Source organism: Eumetopias jubatus, unplaced genomic scaffold (genome assembly GCF_037043125.1).
Source record: "Eumetopias jubatus isolate StellerSeaLion01/CBP00866 unplaced genomic scaffold, mEumJub1_p1.0 scaffold_1, whole genome shotgun sequence".
Taxonomy (NCBI): Eukaryota; Metazoa; Chordata; class Mammalia; order Carnivora; family Otariidae; genus Eumetopias; species Eumetopias jubatus.
Window position 1 is genome coordinate 205,360,267 of NW_028274807.1, and position 22,648 is coordinate 205,382,914.

The window sequence follows — 22,648 nt, forward strand, 5'->3', positions numbered from 1 at the left end:
AATCCATTCATCCATCCATGGATCCATCAATCTACGAATTCATCCATCTATGAATTTTCCCATCTAGCAATGAATCTATCCACCTACCCACCCGGTCCATGAATTTATTCATCTACCTACTCACCCACCCACAAATCCATCCATCTACTGACCCAACCATGAATCCATCCATCTATCCATCCACCCACCCACCCACAATTCCATCCATTAATCTATCGTCCCTCCCTCCCACTCACCCACCTGCCTACCTTCAGTACTTCCTTGGACAACCACTTCATTCTGCTACCCAGCCTTATGTCTTCTCCTGGCTAAAGGGGCACATGTTTGGCAACTGCCACAGTCCACATCAACTCTGCCTATGGCATCCCCAGACCCACTGAATTTGAAACCTCATCAAGACCAAGACATAGGTTGGTGTGTCCTCGCCTGCTCTTAGCAAACTCCATCACGCTAGCACCTTCAGGTTGTTGTACTTGCTTCTTGGGCACCTGGGCCCAGGCTCGATGACCTGGGGACAGAGGTCCCGCCCCTCCCACACTTACGCTTCCCACTTTGACCCACAACTCAGATCTTCACATCACTGACTTAAATAAAACCCACACTTGCTTCCCTGTACAATTCACACATATCTGCAGAGCCACAGTTTCCACACTGAGCTCCCAGGCTGGCTCCTCCTTGCAGGGATGCCCAGGACCCCAGGACCAAGGCCAGTGGCCTGCAGCTAGGCGACTGCCAACTCACCCTCTCACGATGCCACTCTCCAGGTAGTTGACCTGGATGAATTTCCCAAATCGGCTGGAATTGTTGTTGTGGGCCGTTTTGGCATTTCCGAAAGCCTGTGGGGAAAACAAGAGCAGGTTTTCAGGTCGTGAGGATGAAATTTCTACACGCCGCAGCCTGGAGCCTTGGAGGTCCCCCTGGGCGTCATGGACACTCATTTGCCTGAAGTCAGCCAGTGGCCCTGATGAGCCTGGTAAACACAAAGGCGTGTAGTGTAGCCCAGGTGTGCGCCAACATACTTTATTACCTCTGTGTTTGGGTTGTGTGAGGGGTTCAAGTTTTAAGCCTCAGACATGAAAAATGCTAATCAACGGCATTCTTTTTCCGTTATAATTGTTCGGAGGGTGTACTCTGGTCCATGGGCTAAAATCCAGTCTGTTGCTTATTTTGTATTGCCTGTGAGCCAAGAGTGGTTTTGACATTTGTAAATTGCTCAAAAAAAAAAAACCCAAAAAACCCCAAAAAACAAGACTAGTACTTCCTGACACATGAAAATTCTATTCATGTTTCAGCGTTCATAAACGAAGTTTTACTGGCACGAAGCCAAGCCTGTGCATTTATGGATTGCCCATGGCTGCTTTCTTACTCCAGCAGCAGAATAACCATGATAGAGACCGTTCTGGCCTGCAGAGCTGAACATATTCACTGTCTGGCCCTTTCCAGAAGAAGTCTGCTGCGCCCTAAGCTGATGCGGGCTCTGTGCCCCAGGAGAAGAGGAGGCTGGTTGGGAGGGAGCAGATGTGGAGACAGGTCCCGGCCTGGAGGGCTCCTGCGGTTCTGTGGGAGGACAAGCCGGTTCACAACTCACTTTTTTTTTTTAAGATTTTATTTATTTATTTATTTGACAGAGAGAGACAGCAAGAGAGGGAACACAAGCAGAGGGAGTGGGAGAGGGAGAAGCAGGCTTCCCGCTGAGCAGGGAGCCCGATGCGGGGCTCGATCCCAGGACCCTGGGATCGTGACCAGAGCCGAAGGCAGATGCTTAACGACTGAGCCACCCAGGCGCCCCTCACAACAAATTTTTTGATTGGGGTGACACTGGCATAACATACAATTAACCATTTAAAAATAATTCAGTGGCATTTAGTACATTCACAACGTTGTGTAACCATCACCGCTGTTTAGTTCCAGAACATTTCCATCACCCCAAAAAGAGACCCCCATCCCCATCAGCTGTCACTCCCTATCCCCCCTCCTGCCCCCTCCAGTCCCTGGCAGCCACCAGTCTGCTTTCTGTCACTATGGATTTGCCCGTGTGTGATATTTCGCCTAAGTGGGAGCATACATTATGTGGCCTTTTGTCTTGCTTCCTTCACTTAGCAGGATGTTTTTGGGGTTCATTCTCACGGCAGCATGAATCAGGGCTTTATTTCCAATATATAGAGGAAAGGATGCACGGTGCACGGAATCTGTTGACTCAGTGGGGTCCCCCCTGGGCCTTCTGTGTGTCCACAACCCAGATTAAGACAGAGAACACACCCTGCTCAGGGCCTTGGAGTGCCCCTTCTCCATGAAGTATGCAACACCCCTGAAGGGTGAACAGACAGGGAGAGGGTATGATAAAGCCTTGGAGGAATGCAGGGCAGGGAAGGTGCTGGGGGTGGTTTCCCTGTTTCCTGGAGCAAGATGCTGGCAGAGGTGGGAGTGGTGGGGCGGGGCAGGGGAGGGGAGAAGGGCAGAACCGATCGCGGAGCCTGGTGCTCAGCTGTCCAAGCCCTTGTGGCTCCAGGGGCCAAAGAAGGGGTGACATGGGGGGTGGGGTGATGCCCTGCTCACACACAGAAAGGGAAGCTTGGTGCCCACGAGAAGGGCCAACAATGTTCCAGTTTGAGAAGGCTGAGCTGTGTGGGAGGCCGTGTAGGTATGAGGGCAGCGGGGAGGAAGTGGCAAGGCCACTGTCAAGGTTTGCAGGGTGGGGACTGAGCGTGGATGTCTGAGGGTCCGGTGGGACAGAGGGAGGAGGGCAGGGTGGGGAGAGATGGCCAGGCCTGCAAGGGACTCAGGATCCAGGGTTTTCTTAAAGGCCTCATTCTGCAGGGAAATGAATGCAGGTGGATCACTGATCAGAGCTTCTGGTGTGGCAATCCGAAGGCAGAAGCCCCACAAAAAAGCGTCTGCTGGGGGGCAGCCCAGGACACTTCCTTTGAGAATGGCTCCGTTCCGCAGAGCTCGGGACCAGGAAAGCGGCACCTGGCTGGCGGGCGGGGGGGGGGGAGGGGGTGTCACAGGACAAGAACTTCCTGCCCCACTGTTCCACGGGCGCCAGACCCCAGGAATGGGCCCTGCTGAAGGACCTGGGGCCAAGTCACCCAGCAAGAGTGTACCAATGAAGGAGGAGCCCCAAAGAGGCAACCTGGCCCGGAGGTGCACAGGGGGGGATCTGCTCAGGGCAGGGTGGTGGCCGGGCACTTTCGGTGGGGAGTGGGCGCCACATGGCCTTACGGAGGCAGAACCCAGTGTGAGGAGGTGTATTCCTGAGTCAAGACAGTGGCCACAGAGCCCCCTTCTCTTCTTCACAAATGCTTCCTTAGGACCTGTTGTCCATTGCCAGGTTTTGAAAGTCTCTGGAGAGTTGGATTAAACACAGGGGCTCTTCAGCCAATGGGAACGACCATGTCCTGCGGTATGTGACGTCCTGTGCACTGTGGGGTCCTGAGCCTCCACCTGCCAGACAGCATCTGCGACAATCAGAAATGTTCCCAGAGCTGGCTGAATTGCTGAGAAGCGCTGCTATATACAGACGGAGATTAAAGGGGTCTGTAGGGTTGGGTGGTCAAGGGCTCTGTGGGCCCTTCATCCTGTCGTGAGGACGCCCCTGGGCACTATAAGGTCCAAGGAGTCCTGTGAGGAAGAAAACTGTCTTTCTAGGTTTCATCTCTGGTTTCCCTCAAGTTCAGCCTTGGAACTGTGTTTTTTGTCTGGAGTAAAGCCCGGGGACTCTTGCCGTTCTGCTCCAGGAATCAGCAGGCAACAGGTCCGTTTCCTCCTTTCATTCCGGGCTCACGAGACCCCATGGGGTGCCATCTGAGCTGAGGACAGGCCCGGGCCCTCCCCCTGCTCCGAACTAAAATAAACTCCGTGAGCAAGCCCGCCTGCCTAACTACGAGCAGATGGCGCAGCAATGCCCGAGCCTGTGTGGGCTCCTTCCCCGGGGAACAGGCCTCTCTCTGTGCTGGGGCCCCTGCAGCATCCAGGTCCAGGGCCTGCTGCAGAGGCACCCCGGCAACATGCATGCACATCCCAAAGACCCACGGCAGTCCCCCTTTAGAACTCGGGGCAAGACTCCGTGGGATTTCTAAGGAAACAGTCAGGGATGGTGTCTTGGGGACCAAAAGAGGGAATGTCTTCGGGATGCGAGGGCCCACCAGCTCTGTGCAGCCCAGGCTTTGCGGGGTCGGCGGGGGGGGGGGGGGGGGGGCAGTGACCTCATGCGTCTGGTATGCGGTCTCAGCACACTGCGACTTTTCAAAGCCAGTCTAAAAATATCCGGTTGCTGCTATTATATGTCGGAGGAGGAGGAAATGCTAGCCTGGCGCTCACAGCCAGGGGAGCTATTGTGTAGCTGCTCTGGGGGCTGGACGGGTGAGCGCATGGCCTCCGAGTGCATGGGAGTACAAGGCAGGACGGTGTGCCGGGTGATCATGTGGGGCCCGGAGTGGCCGGGAGAGAAGAAGCGGGATCCAGGCGCCGGCAGTGATGCGATGTGATCTGGCACTGGGGCCGCGGAGGCCAACATGTTAATGCTGTCTTCCCACCAGGCCAGAAAAGCCACAGTGCTGGCAAAATGCTATGGGAGAAAGGCCTCTACTTTCCTGGAAACACTTCTTTCCCTTATCTAACATAAAGTACACATTTCTAATATAAGTTACACACTATGACCAAAAGAAAAAAAAAACAAACATTAACAGGGCGCCTGGGTGGCTCAGTCGTTAAGCGTCTGCCTTCAGCTCAGGTCATGGTCCCAGGGTCCTGGGATCGAGCTCCCTGCTCCGCGGGAAGCCTGCTTCTCCCTCTCCCACTCCCCCTGCTTGTGTTCCCTCTCTCGCTGTGTCTCTATCAAATAAATTAATAAATAAATAAATCTTAAAAACAAAAACAAAAACACCCCAGAATCATGATAGAAGGAAAAAACCCATAAAGTAGTTCAAAATCCTCCAGCCATGATTTCTAGGTAAAAGGAACAAAGAAGCAACACACCCACCCCTTCCTCTGACTGGGCAGATGATCGTGGGCCCAGGGAGGGCACTGTGTGCCCTTCCCAGGCCACCCCTGACCCTGCTGAGGGTGACAAGAGCTGGGGGGACCTCTGACTTTCTTCCAACTGTCCTTGTCCTTTGAGGTTCTTTTGGGAAATTCAAAAGGGTTTTTTAATTTGGAGAAATTTAGGTTGAGCATCTTACTTAGCCAGAAATTTTAGAAGATGCATTTTCTATCTAAGCAGGTTGCCGCCTCTGCTCTAGGCTGAAATGCATGGTTAACATTTTAGGAAGAATGGTGGTAACATCACAGAATGACCCATGGTGAGTCCAGTCCCATACCAGGTGAGATGGGGCTTCTCTTTCTTTTGCTTCTACTCCTCTGCGAGACAGCTGTGCCCCACTTCAGATGAGGAAACTGAGGCACAGAGAGGCCTGCTCACTTCCCTGAAGTCTGAGGGCAGGCAGGAAGTTGACATGACCCTGGGTTTGAATCCAGTGTCCTCACTCCCAGCCCACGCTCCATGCACCGGCCCCTCAGTCCCCACAGCCTGGGACCTTTCGGGGTGCCGGCCTGCCCTGGCTGAGGCCGCTCACCCTGGGCCTGGCGACCAGGCGGATGGACGCCTGAGCTGCTTCTGAGCTTACACCTGGTCTCTTGTACATCCCACACAAAACCAAACAAGCCTTGATGGACTGCATTGGGCAAACTGTTTTGCTTTCGGATTTCAAAACCTGAAAGCAACATGGGATGAGCTCACGAAGGCAAATGCGCTTGCCTTATCTCCCATGTTGACAGGTGAGCCTCGAGTTGGGAATCCCCTGTGGAGAAGTCCCCCAGCCTCACCACCCAGGGTGGCTGTCCTTCCAGCCAGGCTGAGGTGGCCTAACCCATGATAACTCCATTGTGCCCAGGTTTACCCGTGGCCATCCTTTCTCAGAGGGAAGTTCTAGATCATTCTAACAGTTCTCTTTTGGTTATGGGGTCGGCCTTCTCTGTTTTCCTGACCTTCTAGTCACAGGGACCTCACTTCCCAAGTGTTTGTGAGGCTTTGGCGCATGTGGTCTCATTCACTCATTCATTTGTCCGTCCGTCCATCCATCCTTCCACTTGGCAACAATTTATTGATTGGCTGCTGTGTGTCTGGCACTGTTGCAGTTTCGGTGAACCCCCAGCATGGTGGGGCTCTGAAGCGGATAACTGCACGTCCACCCTGGCCACGGATCGAGTGTCACCACCTCGAGGAGCCACCACCTTTTGTGGTCTTGATGCAGCCCCTCCCTGGGCAATGCCACCTCGGGGTGAAGCCTCTGTCCCTGCCTCAGACCACATGCCACACGGGACTTCCACATCTCTCATGTCCAAGCCCGGACTGGGCATGGAGACAGAGGAGTGACTGGGGTTGTGGGGACACGCCTCCTTTGGTGAAAGAACATCAGTAGGTATTAGGCAACAATGAAGCCTAAAGATGGGGCCAAATGAGAGTGTCTCCCCCTTGCTGGGCTCCTGTTCCAGTCATGGGTGGGGGTGGGGAGAACATGACACTGGGAGCGACTGGCGGTTGGTGGTGGCAGGGTGGGACAGACTTATTTTTCTCCATGGTATTCTCCATGTTTTGGGGATACTCTGCTATATGAAACAGCACTTGGCCCGCACCCATTGACAGGCTTCGCCCATCTGGGGACACAGACGATGGTCAGACACGGCAGGAGGCACTCCAGGAGGTGTCTCATGGGCCTGATGGGAGCACAGAAGCTCCACAGGCGGTATCTGCCGAGGTGGTCCACGGACCGAGGAGCCTGGAGGGTCTGCTCTGCCCTGTGTGCTGAGCAAACAGCCAAGGGGCGTCCACTCCAACCTGGGGCTTTCCTGGGTGGAAATGCTGGGAAAATAACCCCGCGTGGGGTGGAGGGCTACTTTTGGCAAGGAGCCCAGGCAAATGGCTCTGTCTGCAGGGGATTCCAGTGGGTCCCGGTGGCCTAGGGGAGGGTCACCTGGCGCAAACTGGTTCAGTGCTATTGGGTTTCAGATTCCTCTCCTGTCAAATGAGGGAGAGAACCTCTGACTCCCCGCGTTGTTTAAAGATGAAATGAGACTATGGGAACCAGGGGCTGGCAACTTCGTCCTGTGAAGGGCCACATAGTATTTGGGGTTTTGTCAGTATGACCCGAATCTGCCATTGTAGCCTGAAGCAGGGACAGATGGTCTGTACGAGAAGGGAACTTGGCTATGTGGAGGGCACCTCCCTGACGTCTGGCAGGGTAGGGCAGTCTTGGGCTCTGATCTCTACCAAGGTTGGCAAATTATGGCCAGCTAACTGTTTCGGTATGGTCCACGAGCTAAGGATAGTTTTCACACTTTTCAACACTTGAAAAAAAAACATCAAGAGAGTATTTCACGACACATGAATAGGATGTGCAATTCAACTTTCCAAAAATTCACTTCGAGAATAAAGTTCCACTTGGCGTATAGCTACGTCTGTTTACGTGTGGTCTGTGTCTGCTCTCAGACTACAGCGGCAGGGCTGAAAACACAGACCTGGGGTCCCTTACAGGACAAGCCACTGTTCTAGGGGTTCTCCTGCTCCACGGGCAGGAGAAGACTCTGACACTCGGACATGGGGCGGGTGAACAGGAGAGGGTGTGAGAGTCGGCGGGACTGACTGGTCTCCCAGGGCACATCAGGGACCCGGAGAAGCAGGACCTCAAAGCAGCAAGGTCACAGGAGGTGGGGAAGTGAGAAGTACAGCTAAAGTGCTTTCCAGAGAACTGTCATACAGGGAGCGGGGGCCGGTTCTAGGGAGGGAAGATGCCGGGTGAGGACAGGGATGATGATGGGAAGGGGGTGGTGGTGAGAGGAGGTGGCTGTGGGGTGGGAGGAAGGACCCTCCCCGTTCCCACCACCACTGCCAGCCTGCCCAGGTGGCACTATAGGCTCCGTGGGCCTGCGGGTGTGGGCAGGAAGTGGAGGGGTCACATCCAACCCCATGGCTCCTGATTCTTAGATGTTCAGAAATGGAGGTTTTCCAGGGCCCTGCCGACACCTGGCCTCTGCCTGGATTGTTTCCTTCCTGTTGCCCATAGGGCTTGGGGGCACCCAGTGGGCTCTTGACAGCCAGCTGCTGGACAGACGGGTGAATGGACATCAGGCATCTGCAGAGAGCCAAGTGACAATGGGATGGGACGCTCAGCCTACCTCCGTGCCCCCAGTTTGTAATGGGCTCTGTCACTTTTATCTGCACTGGCACCAACGATCAGCCGCAGACTCGGACAGAAACACTGAAAACCAGCAAGGGCTCCTGGAGCCAGAACAGGCTCTTTGAAATGGATAGATTCCTCCCAAGGGCCAAAGTCTCAAGCAAACCATGCTGGGGCGTGGGATTGGGGAATCTTAAAAAAAAAAAAAAGGAAGAGGAAGATAAAAAAGAAACCAAGTATGAAACAAGTTATTGTATCTGGTATTTCACTAAATTTTTGTTTAGGTTATAATGAAACCACGTGCCCGATCACAGAGAGTAAAGAACAGACCAAGCTTTGATGGGGGAGGGCCTTGCTTGGTTCTTACTGCACCAAAAACATTTGAGGAATTCAAATGATCCCCGAGGGCTCATCTTATCCATTTTGACAGCCAAATCATTCTCTTTGGGGTTTACTTGGTTCTTTTTCTCAGGTTTTTGAGCTGGGAAATTAATTCACTTACTTTCATTTGTTCATATTTATGACTATAAAGTGCTTATGGCTACGAATTGCCCTCTTGGTACTGCTTTACATAGTCCTGTGGATTCTGATAACATATAGTTTTGGTCACGGATTTTTACAAAACCACTAATTTTGGTTTATAGATGCCCCTTCATCCAAGAGTTGTTTAATAGAGACTTGTGGTTTCTTTCTGAAAAAAATTTCCACGTGCAAGGGTCTTTAAAAAATTAATTTCTAGTTTCAGTGCATTGTTAAGAGTGCTGCTTGTAATAGTCCTACTTTTGGAAGTTCTAGATGCTTTCTCCGTGGCCTGATATAGGAATGAGTCTTGTGAATGCTCCATGAATAATTCAGATTTAGTCTCCTATCAAAGTGAAGGGCTTATGATAGGTCCATAGATGTGCCTAAATACACGGTTTGGGCATATTACATCCCTGCCGATTTGCTGTCCACACAACCAGTCTCATGCCATGTGTTTATGGCTGTTTCTCAGGATCTTCTAGAATTTCCACTTTGTAAAGGCAACAGCTGTGTTGTTTGGTGCAGATATTGCCAACTACTACACCTTAAGTGTAAACTGAGGTTTTTGGTATTATGATAAATCTTCTTTGTCACATGTAACATCCAGAGCTCTGAACTCGGCCTTCTCTGTGTCCATGGAACTGCAGCTCTGTTCGCTCCTGTTTCTATCTGCCTGCTACATCTGGGCCTGTCTTTTCATTTTTAGCTCCCTGAACTGCTTTGGTTTAGGTGTGCCTTGTTCATACAGCACAAGGTTGGGACTCAGCTTTGTGAGCCAAGCTGAAAATCCTCTCCTTTCAATAGGCGGATTGCACCCGTTTACATTTAGCAGCGTGACAGACTCATTCCCTTCTGAAGCCCAGGCTGCCATCGTTAGCTCTCTTCCCCACCTGCTGCTTGTGGGTGTGGCTGAGTGACTGGAGTCAGAGCAATCCTCCGGGTCACTTGATGACTTTCTGAAATCTTGCACCTTTTGCAGGACTTTTCAACCTCACTTTGCAACTGATTAGTGTGGCGTTGGTGAGGTGGGATGCACCTGGGAGAGAGCATGCTCCGGGGCTGCTGAGCTGAGAGGAGAGTTTGAGTAGGGGACCCATTCTGTGAGTGGGCAGTTCATTATGGAAGGTTTCATCTTGGGAGGACGACTGCCTCCCTACCCAATTCCCAAACGGCACGGACTCTAGTGCCAATGATGAGAACAGCAGGGCTTTTGGTACTTTCTATGCAGCAAAACCAAGCATTTGCATGCATGAGGAAATGTGAGCTCCCAGGGGTGAGCTGGAGGGTCTCCAGAACATCTCTCCACTCTTCTGCAGGCACTACACACTCTCTCCACATCCCTGGGGAAGGGCTTGCCTTTGAACCCACCCTCCATACCTGGGGTGGACAAACCTGTCATGTTGGGGCTCCCTGCTTACAGTAGTGGGGAATCTGTCAGAACTGCCAAGACTTCAGTGGCCGCTTCCCCCAGAGAAATCACCACTACCGTGCCACTCTGGTGGGTTGGGGAGAAGGAGAGAAAAGGTGGAGACCCCAACTATGAGCTGTGGGGCCTTGTTAAAGATATGGAGTCTTGGGCCCCATCCCAGACCTGCAGAATTTCTAGAAAGGCCAAGGAATCTAAATTCTTAAACCAGAGCCCGAGGGGGTTCTTCTGATTCAAGGAAGGATGAGAACTATGGCTTTAGGGTTTGTTTTGAGAAGGAAGTATCTCTAGTGGTGGTGTGAGAGGTCCAAGTTCCAGTCTGCCAGGGTCTTCCCTAAGATTTACTTTGAACAACTCACCAAGGTGGTGGGAGCTTATCTAAGCCCCAGGTCTACAAACTATGCCCCACAGGCCAAATCTGGCTATCTTTTTATGAAAAATATAAACTTTTAATTTTAGATTTACAAAAAGTTATAAGAATATTGCAGCAAATTCCTGTGTACCTCACATTCAGTTTCCCCTATTTTTAAAAGATTTTGTTTATTTATTCCGGGGGGGGGGTGGCGAGCAGAGGGAGAGGGACAAGCCGACTCTGCGGGTGAGCACGAAGCCCGACGTGGGGCTCGATCTCAGGACCCTGAGATCATGACCTGAGCCGAAACCAAGAGTCAGACACTTAACTGAATGAGACACCCAGGTGCCCCCAGTTTCCCGTATTAACATTACCTTTGACAGAACTAACAAACCAATACTGATTGATAAGTTCTTATTCACTAAGTCCACATTTTATTCAGATGTCCTCAGTTTTTCTCTAACGTCCCTCTTCTGTTCCAGGATCCCATCCAGCATTCCCTATCACATTCAGTCATCCTGTCTCCTTGGCGTCTCCATACCAAGTTTCTCAGCCTTTCCTTGTTTTTGAGACCTTGGACAGTTCTGAGGAGGATTGGTTCGGTATTTTGCAGAAGGTTCTTCACTTTGGGTCTGTCTGATGCTTCTCTACCACCACTTGTCTTTGTAAATAGTTTTATCGGCACACGGCCCCACCCATTCAGGTATGGATTATCTGTGGCTGTTCTGCTCTATGAGGGCAATGTAAAGTCGTTGAGACACAGACTACATGGTGCTAAAATCCGGAAATGCTGACTATGGGGCCCTTGGTAGAATCAGCTTGCAGAAGTGTGGTCCAAGCCTCTCTGTAAGGGCAGTGGCCTAATCCAGGATACAGATTCTGGAGCAGCCAGTGCCAACCCACTCTGGCAAATTTTACCATCACTCAGCAGCTGGAGTTTCAGCAATTAGCATAATGAATGTTCAAAGTGGGCTTCCATGGCCGGAAAAGTAGGCTGGATAAAACGTTTTTGAGACATTTGCCTCCCTTGTTTGAGAAATTCCATTTAAGGGTCCTGTGGCCTGTTCTTTAGGGATGGGGCTCAGGGAGATGGAGGCACTCAGGCGTGCCTGAAGCCACCAAAGAGGCCAGAGCCAATGGAACTCTAGGCTCTAGGATGTTTGGGGGGCTCCTGTCTAAGAAGTTGTGTCTATAGCATTTGGTCTGGGACGTGTATTCATTATAACCCTCTCTGCTCTAGCTACTGATGGCGGCAGGATGCAAGATCTACGGGAGGGGACCAAAGGGGGGGAATGTGGTGGGTCCCCATGGGCAGTGTTCCAGATATGGTGAGACCACTCTGCATTTCCGTTTTAACTGTGAAGTTCATATCACATCAAATTCACCATTTTAACCATTTTAATGTGCAATTCGGTGGCATTTGGTACGTTCACCATGTTGTGGCAACTATCACCTCTATCTAGTTCCAGAACATTTCATCACCCCAAAAGAAGACTCCATCCCCATGAGCAGTCACTCCCCGTCCCCCTCCCTCAGCCCTGGCAATTGCTAATCTGCTTTCTGTCTCTCTGGACTTGCCTCTTCGGGCCACACATGGATGGGATCACAGATTATGTGGCCTTTCATGTTCTGGCCTCTTTTGGTCGGCACGTTGTTTTTGTGGTTCATCCACATTACAGCATGTATCAGTGATTTATTCCTTTTTGTAACTGAGTAATCTCCACTGTATCCACTCTGCCTTGAAAAGGGGCAGTAGGAGCAACATCCTGGCCTGCCTTGGTGGGTCACTCAATCGTCCTCGGGTCTGGGGGAACCACGGCTGGTGCTGACCTGAGCCCAGGACCACTGGAACCAAAGGCTCCAGCAGTCAGGGGGCAAGTGCCCCAAACGTCTCTCTTTCAGGCGGACACAATCTTCCCTTTGACTTTCCCCCACCACCCTGCTTCCAGCCTTTGTGTCTCTCGAAGCCCCCTCCCCGGCATCTCCTATCTTCTTTATGGGCTCAGCCCTGGAATGGGTGTGGAAGCCTGCCCATGCCCAGGAGGGCTGTCCTCGGCTCCCCATGAGACTTGGGGCTGCTTAACTAGACTAAGTGGCCCCTGAACACCAAATGGCCCCTCAGAGCCTCCGGATGTTGGGTGGCGGGAGCCATGCTGTGTGCTGGCTCTGCGGCATGACTCTGCTGGCCACATGACACATCTCGACCTCTGACTCTCCCAGAAGGCCTTGGGCTAGGACTTAGCCAGATTACTGGGGGTAAGAGCATTCCAGACTGAGGGTGTAGTGCATGCAAAGGTCCTGGGGTGAGGTATCAGGAAGGAGGTAGCGCAGAGAGGTAGACTTGCCGCAGGTCACACAGCACACGGGCAGCTGAGCTGGGCTAACGAGTCCTGCTTCTGTCTTCCCGGCTTCCTGGCAGGGGGCAGCTCCAGGCCCTGAAGTCTGGCAGGTGGTAAACTCCGGCGGAAGGGGGCGTGGTTGCATACCGAAGGGCAAGGACTGGTCCAGGCACTTTGGCAGAACTGAAGATGTTCCCTCAGGGGCTGTGTGTCCTTGTCATCGTCCCTCTCCCCCCACTGCTTACCATCTCTCAAAACATCCACACCCCCAACAAGCTCTGTCCAGGTGGTGGCTCCAGAGCCCCAGGCTGGCTTTGTAACTGCATATCCTGGAGGCCTCTAAACTCCAGCAGATTGCTCGGCCTTGGCACTGCTGGCATTTGGGGGCCGGATCCTTTTCTGTGGAGGGGGCTGGCCTGTGCACTGGAGGATGCCGAGCAGCATCCCTGGATTCTACCCTCTAGATGCCAGTTTCCAGATGGTCACACGTGCCCTCTGGGCAGAATCACCCCAGCTGAGAACTGAGCCTTGAACTCTGTTAAAAAATCAGCTGCCCCGGAGACCCGGCAGTCAGAGAAGGCTAAATGGAACTCTGTACGTTCTCAGGGGGTCACCTTACGGGGGTGATGATACCACACAGCATCCCCGAGGGCCCACTTCATGGAGGACTCTGGGCCTGGGTGTCTGACTGCTGCCATGTGGTGCCATTCTCCCCTCCCCCAAGAGGAACTGGTCAGGAACCCCATTCTGGGGTCACAGGTCAGGTCAGCAGCTGGGTAGGTGAACACGAGCCTCAGGCTCAAGGGGCCTCAGGTAACTGGTGTCTTGCAGGGTCTGGCCTTGGGAGTTGGCTGTGGCCAGCTGGTGGCTGGCTGACAGAGAGGAAACTTCAGAGGGCAGCTTCCCGGTGATGCTGGGGATGGGGCATTGGAGTCCCTCCATCCTGGATAATCACTAGGAAACAAATCAGCTGCCAGGCCGTATGGTTGCTCCTGGCCCAGCTGCGTTCCCGCCCGAACAGCAAGGCAGATGTAGCTGATAGATGGGCAGACATTCCCTGGCCCTCTCCAATCCTGGTGCAGCAGAGTGTCCAGAACATTCGGAAAAGGCGGTGGCTGTGGCAGGGGTGTCCCAGGCCCAAGCTCTGCTTCGCCTTTTAATCAACCTTTTCTGTAAATTCCAGGGAGGCCTTTCTGGGTGCTTAAAATACACCCCATAATTTCACTTTCCTCTTAGACACAGCGTTCCCAAAAATATAAGTTCCCCTTTTGTCTAAAATATCCTTCGACGGTTGCACAGTGTCAGGGCTCTGCACTTTTTTAGGCAGCAGACCAGAAAGGCAGCCCCAGGTCTGCAGGGCACAGGGGGGGAAGAGAGCACCAGGGAGCCCCACCTTCTAGATGGCCACCCCTTCCTGGTACTTCCCCCCACACCACTGCTGTAGGACACTCCTATGCTCTCCTCACCTCCCCCACTCTCTCTGCAGCCCCGCCCACTTTGCAGCTGGACTGTGTCCTGTCATTCCGTCTCTATTCTGGGTGCTCCTGGTAGCTGCTCCCCATTTTCTGCATCTGGGGACATCCTTGTAGTGATGTGGGAGTACCCCTACCTGCTGGTTTTCATTAAGTCCCGCGGCCGGGAACGTCGCCAGCCCCCACCCTGGGCCGCGAGAAACTCGTCCTCACGCTCCTCTCTCTGGCTGAGTCATCATCCCCCAGCTGTGAGCTCCCGTGAGTCCGCCTCGACACATGTCTGACACCTCAGACACTAGCTAGCTTCCTTCAGGGGTGCCTGAGCCCTGGGTGCACACTTCCGGCCTGGCCCCATCAGCTCTAGCGCCTTCACACTGCTTCTCCGAGCAGCTCCTGGAAGATCCCGGGATTGTTGCGGGCGGGGGGGGAGGGTGTCCAGGTGGACTAGGGTCTCACTCTGTGTCCTCATCCCGCTGTGACCCCAGCAGACAGCGCTGCCCTGTAGGCAGGGGTGCAGGAGGCCTCAGGGCCCAGGGTGCAGCTGGAAACCTTCTGAGGGCCCTCTGGGAAGGTACAAGGCTGGGTGGGGGCCCCACATGGCCCCCACCACCCTCAGCCAGAGCTCAAAACAGGCTGGCTATTAAAGCACTGTCAGCTGTCCATGGGACACAGAGTGGGTGAGCATGAGAGCAAGGAGCCCCGCACAGAGCCCCAGGTTGGAGCTGGCCCTGCTGAACTTTCTGGGACATCTATATCCCAGGCCTCCTTTCTTGACCCCTCCAAACCGCTTTAACACTCTACAGTTCTGGGGCACCTGGGTGGCTCAGTCGGTTAAGCGTCTGCCCCACATCCCGCCCAGGGTCCTGGGACTGAGCCCCGCGTCGGGTTCCCTGCTCAGTGGAGAGCCTGCTTCTCCCTCTCCCTCTGCCCCTTCCCCCTGCTCGTACTCTCTCGCTCTATCTCAAATAAGTAAATTAAATCTTAAAAAAAAAAAAAGACTCTACAGTTCTGACTCCAATTCTGATGTGTGGGTTCCGCCCCCACCCCGGCCAAACCAAGCTCTCCTCCAACACCGGCTGGGTGTTCTAAGATTCAAATCAATTCTGATACTGTCTCCCCTGAGGTAGTATCAGCTCCCACAGGTTAAGGGCTCAGTCCCACAAAGGCTGCACGCTCCCCCCTTCAGATGCCAAGTGAAAGGTGGTTATCCATGCTTCTGACCGACTGGCTATCAGTCAGAGGTTCCTACTACAACCCCCTCTTTGGGTTTGATTAATTTGCAAGAGCGATTCACAGAACTTGGGAAACCAGTTTACTCGCTCCATTTCCGGTTTCTTATAAAAGGATATAGCTGAGGAATAGCCAGATGGAGGAGATGCACAGGGCAGGGTACGAGGGAAGCTCCACGCCTTCTCTGAGTGCACCGCCCTCCCAGCACCTCCACGGATTCACCAGCTCAGAAGCTCTCAACTCTCTCCTCTTGCGTTCTTACCGAGGCTTCGTCACAAAGGCATGGCTGATTAAATCATCGGCCACTGGTGACTGATTTCAACCTCTGGCCCCTCCTCCTCTCCCCAGAGGTCAGGGGCACAGGGCTGAAAGTTCCAACCCTTTAATCACATGGTTGGTTCCCCTGGCAGCCAGCCCCCATCCTTAGGTGCGTTCCAAAAATCACCTCATTAATATAACCACCTTCTTATTCTCATCACTTAGGAAATTCTAAGGGCTTTAGGAGTTCTGTGCCAGGAACAGGAGTTAAACCAAACATATGTTTCTTATTATAAATCACAATACCACAGACCCCACTGTGGGTACATGTTTACGAACGATACAAATGCAGAAGATTTCAGTTGGTGACAGCAGTTCTCTGGAATGAGGGTGGGAGCTGAGCAGAAGGTGAGGAGAGGGTACGAAGAAAGTTAACTGTGGCAAGTTCCAGAATGTTCTATGTGAACGAACGTACAGGTATGAGGGGTCAGCTAACCCTTCCCCGTAAAGGGTCAAGTGATAAATATGTTCGGCTTTGTGGGCTTTCTGGTGTCTGCTGCAAAAAAGGTTCTGCCCAGCCTTTGCTAAAGGCAGAGTGCAATCTACCGCAGACGGGATAGGTAAACAAGGGGGCATGGCTATGTGCCAACAAAACTTTATATATAGCAACAAGCCCTGGCAGATTTAACCCGTGGGCTGTAGTTTGCCAATTCCTGGTACATATGAAAAGAAATTATACTTCAAATAAGGACAACGATACTAAAAAAAGAAAAAGAAGAGAAAAAAAAGGAGAAAGAAGCAGCAGCATTATATGAAAAAAAGCGAAGAAAAGCACCTGGGTAGAACCAAAAGCAGTAATGTGTCACGATTTTGCCGAAGTGAGGCAGATAACCACACGTGCTCCCCAGCAGCACCAACCACGATGGTGGCCCTGGTGTGCTTCCTGTCGGGGAGACACTTAAAGGAGACATGAGGCAAACCACAGCCAACACCTGCCGTTATGTTCTGAAAGTCACACCAGGAAGACAGGGGTGGAGGGACGACAGAATGCCAGGGACTGGAGGCAGCGCGAACTGCATGAGAAATCCACTCGCGTGCTCTGGTGGAGTTCCTCTGCAGCAACGCCCGCAGGGAGCGCGCGACTTCCTGGCTCTGGGGGGCCTCGAATAGAGCAACTGCATTTTTTTTGGTATTGACGAGCAGCTCTTAAAAGATGTCACTCAAGGTCCGCCTCAAAGGCCAAACCCAAGAGTATTTGGGCATCAATGAAAACTTGAGGCGATTTCTGGTCTTGGGGAGGGGCCGGTGGGGGCATTTGCTCATCGCGGGGCGAGAAGCAGCACCAGCCTCCTCTTTCAGGGAATGACCGAGAAAGCCAGCAGGAGATTGCATCCTCGCCTGCCAGCCACCCTGAGTACTGATGCTGAATATAGTCGGGTTGATGTGTGAGTACAATGGCATAATGTTACAAAAAAAAAAAAAAAAAAAAAGAAAGAAAGAAAAAAATCTGAAGCTATTTAGGCATAAAGCATCTGTGACACTGAAATCGTTCTTTGCATGCAGTCAACCTAAAGCTGATTCTCAGTGGGGGCGACTCAGCCCTACCAGGGGGACATTTGGTGATGCCTGGACACCGTTTTGGTTATCCTGCCTGGGGTAGGGACTGCTCCTGGCATGTAATGGGTCAAGGCCAGGGACGCTGCTCAACATCCTACAGCATATAGGATGGCCCTTATGACAGAGAGGGACCCGGCCCTGCATCGGTGGCCTTCATCTCTATGTGCTTCTCTCTGTAAGGTCTGAAGCCAGCCCCACACAGGCCTCATTCATCCTGTTGGCCCCTGTGGAGTTTGCCCTGCCCTATGCCCCTCTTCCTCCAGGTTCTGGCTTCAGCTCCTACCTTCCTTCAGGCTGCTCTGCTGACCTGGGCCCCCCCCCTCCCAAAGCGACTTCCCCAAACATCCTGGGGAAGCCACAATGGGGACAGAAAACAGCCAGAGATTTGACTCCTTGCTCTGTGTAGCCACCTGAGTGGGGCCCACCTGCCTCATGGACTCTCAGGAGCTCGGCCTCCATCACCTTCTTCTATTCCTGCACCAAATCTCCCTAAAAGGCCTGTTTCCCCAGGATTCCACCCCTGCATCTCTCTTTCCCTCCCCTGTTGATGGCTGACCCTGATGTTCGCATCAGTGACCTTCCAGTCACCCGGCCTCAAGGATGGCCCAGAATAGCTCGAGCCTTGACTGCTGGCCAGGGTGTGGGGGATGCCTTCTGGGAGCTCTAATTCTGTCCCACTCCCCGCCTAAGCTGCACGCCCACTCCAGCTCACCCCCAACTCAGGAGCATCTGGGGACTCCAGCCCAAGGTCCAAGGCGGCCTGTGCACCCAGACTCAGCCCTGGACTGGTCTGGGCAGCATGTCTCTCTCTAGCACGTCCCCATGCTGCCGCCCTAGACCCTCTCAAGCCCAAGCCCCACCCCCTACCAGCGGCCAACCTTCCCCTCAACAGACCAAAAGAACAAGCGCTCTTAGGACTCTCGCCCCAAAACACCTCCACATTCACGTACAGCAGACACAACCCAGTCTTTGGGGCCCTCAGATCTGGGAAATGGAGGGGTCCTGGATAAAGACTCCTGGCCCAAACACGTCTCCTGCTGCAAAGGCTCTGGCTCTCCTTTGTGAGTGACACCAGCCACTTCCCTCCTTCCTCCCCATCCTGAGCCTCCTCCCTGCTGTGTGGCCCATGCCCTGAAGCGGGCCCCTGGAGGCCTGTCCTTGGCTACCTGCCCGTTTCTCAACCCTGGCTCCTCCCGGCAAGCCCGCTCCCCCCACGTGGCTGACACACAAAGGGCAGGGGGCAGCGCCCAGCCAGGAGGCACCCCAGCCGGCCACCTGCGCCTGGCCCCCTGCCCGTGCAGCCTGCTAGGTCACGCGACTGGACAACCTCTAAGGCCCAACAAGCACCGGGGTCAAGGGGTCTTTGTGCTGCCCACGCTCCGGTCCCCCCCTGGATGACAGCAGTCTGCATCAGCACCCAGAAGCAGCTCCAGGCAGCACTGTGCGGCTACCTCAGACCCTGTCCCGCTCAGACACCTCGGCGTGGGTAGCCCATGGAGGGCCTCTGGAGGCCCTGGGTGGCTTGCCCTGTGTGTTCACTGCCCACTGCTCCTGAGCGCCAGCCTCCCTCTGCCTGCTAGCCTCTTAGCAGGTGTAGCAGGCACACACAGATGGGTGACACGGACGGACAGAAAGACGACCTAGGCATGTCTACTGGCCCCATCCTGCCCTTGACACACCCAGGCGGGCCCCATATGTTCAGAGCAGGCTGCTGGCCAGGCTTTGCTTCCCTCCAACAGCATGGCTCAGGCAACCCCGAGAGTCTCCTGATGAGGGCCAGGGAGGCACTGATGCGGGGGGGGGGGGGGGGCGTTGGTCAGGGCAGGGAGGGGACCAGGGCTCAGGAGAAAACCCAACTGCAGACTCAGCTATGCAAAGGAATGAAGTCCTGGGACAACTGGTGAGAGAGGAACAAAGTGTGGTCTTATCCACAGGACGGAATATTACTCAGCCATAGAAAGGAATGAAGCCCTGATTCATGTTATGACATGCGTGAACCTCGAGAACATCGTGCTGAGTGAGAGGAGCCAGACACAAAAGGCCACACAACGTAGGATCCCACGGATAGGAAGTGTCCAGAACAGGCAAATCCACGGAGACAGTAAGCAGACTGGTGGCTGCCAGGGGCCAGGGGAGAGTGATGGGGAGTGACTGCTCGTGGTGTTTCTTTTTGGGGGGATGGCAAGTTTCTGGAACCAGACAGAGGTGAGAGTTGCACAACATGTGGGTGTACTAAACACTACTGAATTGTACACTTTAAATGGGTGAATTATGTCTCAGTAAAGCTCTTCAACAGAAACCCTAACTGCAGAGGCATACAAACCCCTGTTTCTGGAACCTTGTTTCTGGAACCTCTGTCACCCTGGCTGAGTGGCTTCACCTGTGTGCCCCTAACACTGGGCAGAGGCTGGCCAGTCCACACAGTTGTGGGAACGAAGGCTATGGCTTGGGAAGGTATCCCTGAGAATAAAGGGCCAAGTGGATAATGGCACACAGTTCTGGATGAGCTCTCTGGGTGGACCAAGCCAGTGCTAATAGATGGTCGTGGGAACACACCCAGTAGCCTGGTGGGTGGAGGGGGCGGGTGGGAGACGCCTGGGGTCATATGAGATTGGGGTTGTGGGTCCTAAAGGGGACTGGTGCTCAGGACTGAGGCTGGCACAGATGCCAGTCCCAGGACTGGTTCCTTCAGGAACCCTGGAGGCGAGGCAGGGGCAGCTGCGAGCTCCAGGAACCCTTGGGTCCCATATTTTGCTGTCCCAGGTCACTGGCTTCCTCCTGTGGGTATGGCAGGTGGCTCAGGGTGTCACAAGCTCTCAGCCTCCTGCCTCTGCACGGGCCAGGCCACGGTGGCTACACGAAGGCCCAGAACCCCAGGACACAGCAGCAGCCTTTAGCTGCTTGGGAAAATGGCCTGGCCAGCAAGCATCCTCGTTTCATTTCTGCTTTCGAAATTAAAACCCTGTGCGCATCAGCAAATGTTGGTGGCAACTGTCACAGTTCAGGAAAGAGAACCCCAACCTTGAGGCCCACACCATCAGCCCTGATGCTGAGGTCCGTGGGCCCGGGGAGGGGAGCATGTCTGGGCATGCTCTGTGGCCAGTCCTGTGGTGGAGGCCTCGGTGGCTGCGTCTAGAGTCACCAGGTTCTCTGAGCCCCCCCCCCCCCCGGGGATGGGCAGTGGACCCCAGCGCACGGGAGGGAGGACCCCAGGCCTCTCACTGCCCTAGTGAGCCTGCCTTCTGCGCCCTCAGTGTTTCTGAGCTAAAACAACAGTCCCACACAAACGTCATGTTTCTGGAGGCAGCGTGGAGGCCAGGCTGCAGGGTGGCCGAGCAGGGCCGAGTGACATTGTGTGAAACGGTGACAAAAAGTAACAGTAACAGTTAACTGCAGGGGCAGGCAGATCAGCTGATTGGAACTGGCTTCCACAGTGCCCCCTTCCTGTTTTCTGGTCAGAATTGCACAGCGAAGCTGCAACCCACAGGACGGGGGGGTGGGGTGGGGGTGGGGGCAGCCTGGTGACACCCAAACCTCAAAACAACTCAACTTCTCCTTTCAGGGAGCTGAGAAAAAGTCCCAAATGCTACAAGAGGTGTTGATCTTGGGCCTTCGTCGGCCCTGGACAAGGTGAGAGAGGAAATCTTTCATGAAGACCATAGAGAGGTACCATGAACTCAGGCTCAGACCCAAGCCAGGTTCCCACCATGGTCCAGCCATGGCTGCCTGTGGTGTGGCCTGGGGAACCGAGACGGCAGTGGGCTGACTTGTGTCCCTTCAAAAGATATGCCCAGGTCCTGATCCCTGGAACCCATCATGAAGGGGACCTTATTTGGAAACAGGGTTTCTGCAAATGTAACTAGAATAAGGATACCAAGGTGAGACCATCCTGATTTACGGTGGGCCCTGAATCCAGTAACAAGTGTCCTTATATAAGGAAGGAAGTTAGAGACACAGAGACACAAAGGGAAGAAGGCCATGTGCAGGTAGAGACAGAGATCGGAGAGATGCTACCACAAGCTGAGCGATCAACACTGAAGGGCTGTTGGTGGCCATCAGAAGCCTGGAGAGGGGCCTGGGACAGATTCTCCCTCAGAGCCTCCAGAAGGATCCCACCACACCCACAACTTGATTTCAGACTTCTGACCTCCAGGGCTGTGAGAGAATCAATTCCTGTTTGTTTTAAGCACCCCCACCCACCCCCACCCTTGCTTCTGGTACTTTGTGAAGGCAGCCCCAGGACACTTGCACACCAGCATGCCTCTCCGGGACCCTCATTCCTCATCTTTAAAATGGGCAGAGGTGTTGTAAGGACACAGAAAGATGGAAACTGGACCCAAAGGCACAATAACAAATTATTCCTGTTATTAGAAAGTGACTCTTGGCTTAGCTCAGAATGGCTGGAACTTGGGAACAATTTCTAAACGGTCAGCGCTGGAAAGAAGACTTGGTCTCGTGGAATCCAGAGCTGTGACTCTAAGACAGTCGTTCTCACCTGGGGAATAATCTGCCCCAGGGGACACCGAGTGATGTCTGGGGACATTTTCGGTTATCACACGGGGGGCGTGTGTGTGTGTGTGTGTGTGGCGCTGCTGGTATCTGGTGGGTGGAGGCCAGGAGTATGGCTCAGCATCCTGCAGTGTATAGGACGGCCCCGCCAGGGAATGGCCCGGCCCCAGACGTCAGTGGTGCTCTGGCCGAGAAGCCCAGCTCTAAACTAAAACAATCTTCTCCCTTTCCAAACGGTCGCCCCAGGAAGCACGTTTATGGCTATGACGTGGACTTGGCTCCAGTCTGTTTTGGAGGCCGGCGTGGGCACCGCCCTCCAGCAGCTCCTACCCTAACCGCTGGGGAAATTCAGCCTTGCCCGCTCACACTGAGGAGGCTGGAGGGAGGCAGCCGGGTGGGGTCAGAGGCATCTGACTCACGAGGTGCAGACACCAGGCAAGAAGGGTGACTAATGGCCCTGGAAGAATGTGCCAGAATCCCTTGGGGCAGCTTCAGGGGAGGAGCTCCCAGGACCACCAGGGGCAGGGGTGGCCCTCGGGGAAGAAGGCACGGATGCTGCTACCAGCTCGCTGCCAACCATCGCTCCAGAGGGGCTTGCTGTGGGCGGACTTGTCACCAAGGACGTCCATGTTCAGACCCCTATGAGCGGAGCCTTATTTGGAAATGGGGTCTTTGCTGATGTAATTAGTGAGGATGAGGTCATCCTGGATTAGGGCGGGCCCTAAATCCAATGACTGATGTCTTTATAA

The 22,648-nt window shown here is 53.8% G+C and overlaps 1 protein-coding gene across 10 annotated transcripts in view; it reads right to left on the reverse strand.

Moving 5' to 3' along the window:
• The window catches only part of MYO9B (myosin IXB), an 86,367-nt gene that overhangs the window by 41,025 nt on the left and 22,694 nt on the right, over positions 1-22,648 (reverse strand). For all 10 annotated transcript variants that reach the window (XM_088029110.1, XM_088029095.1, XM_028126841.2 and 7 more), the window contains one exon: positions 742-836. In XM_088029110.1, the coding sequence (XP_087885236.1) occupies positions 742-836 (95 nt within the window). The remainder of the gene's footprint in view (positions 1-741; positions 837-22,648) is intronic.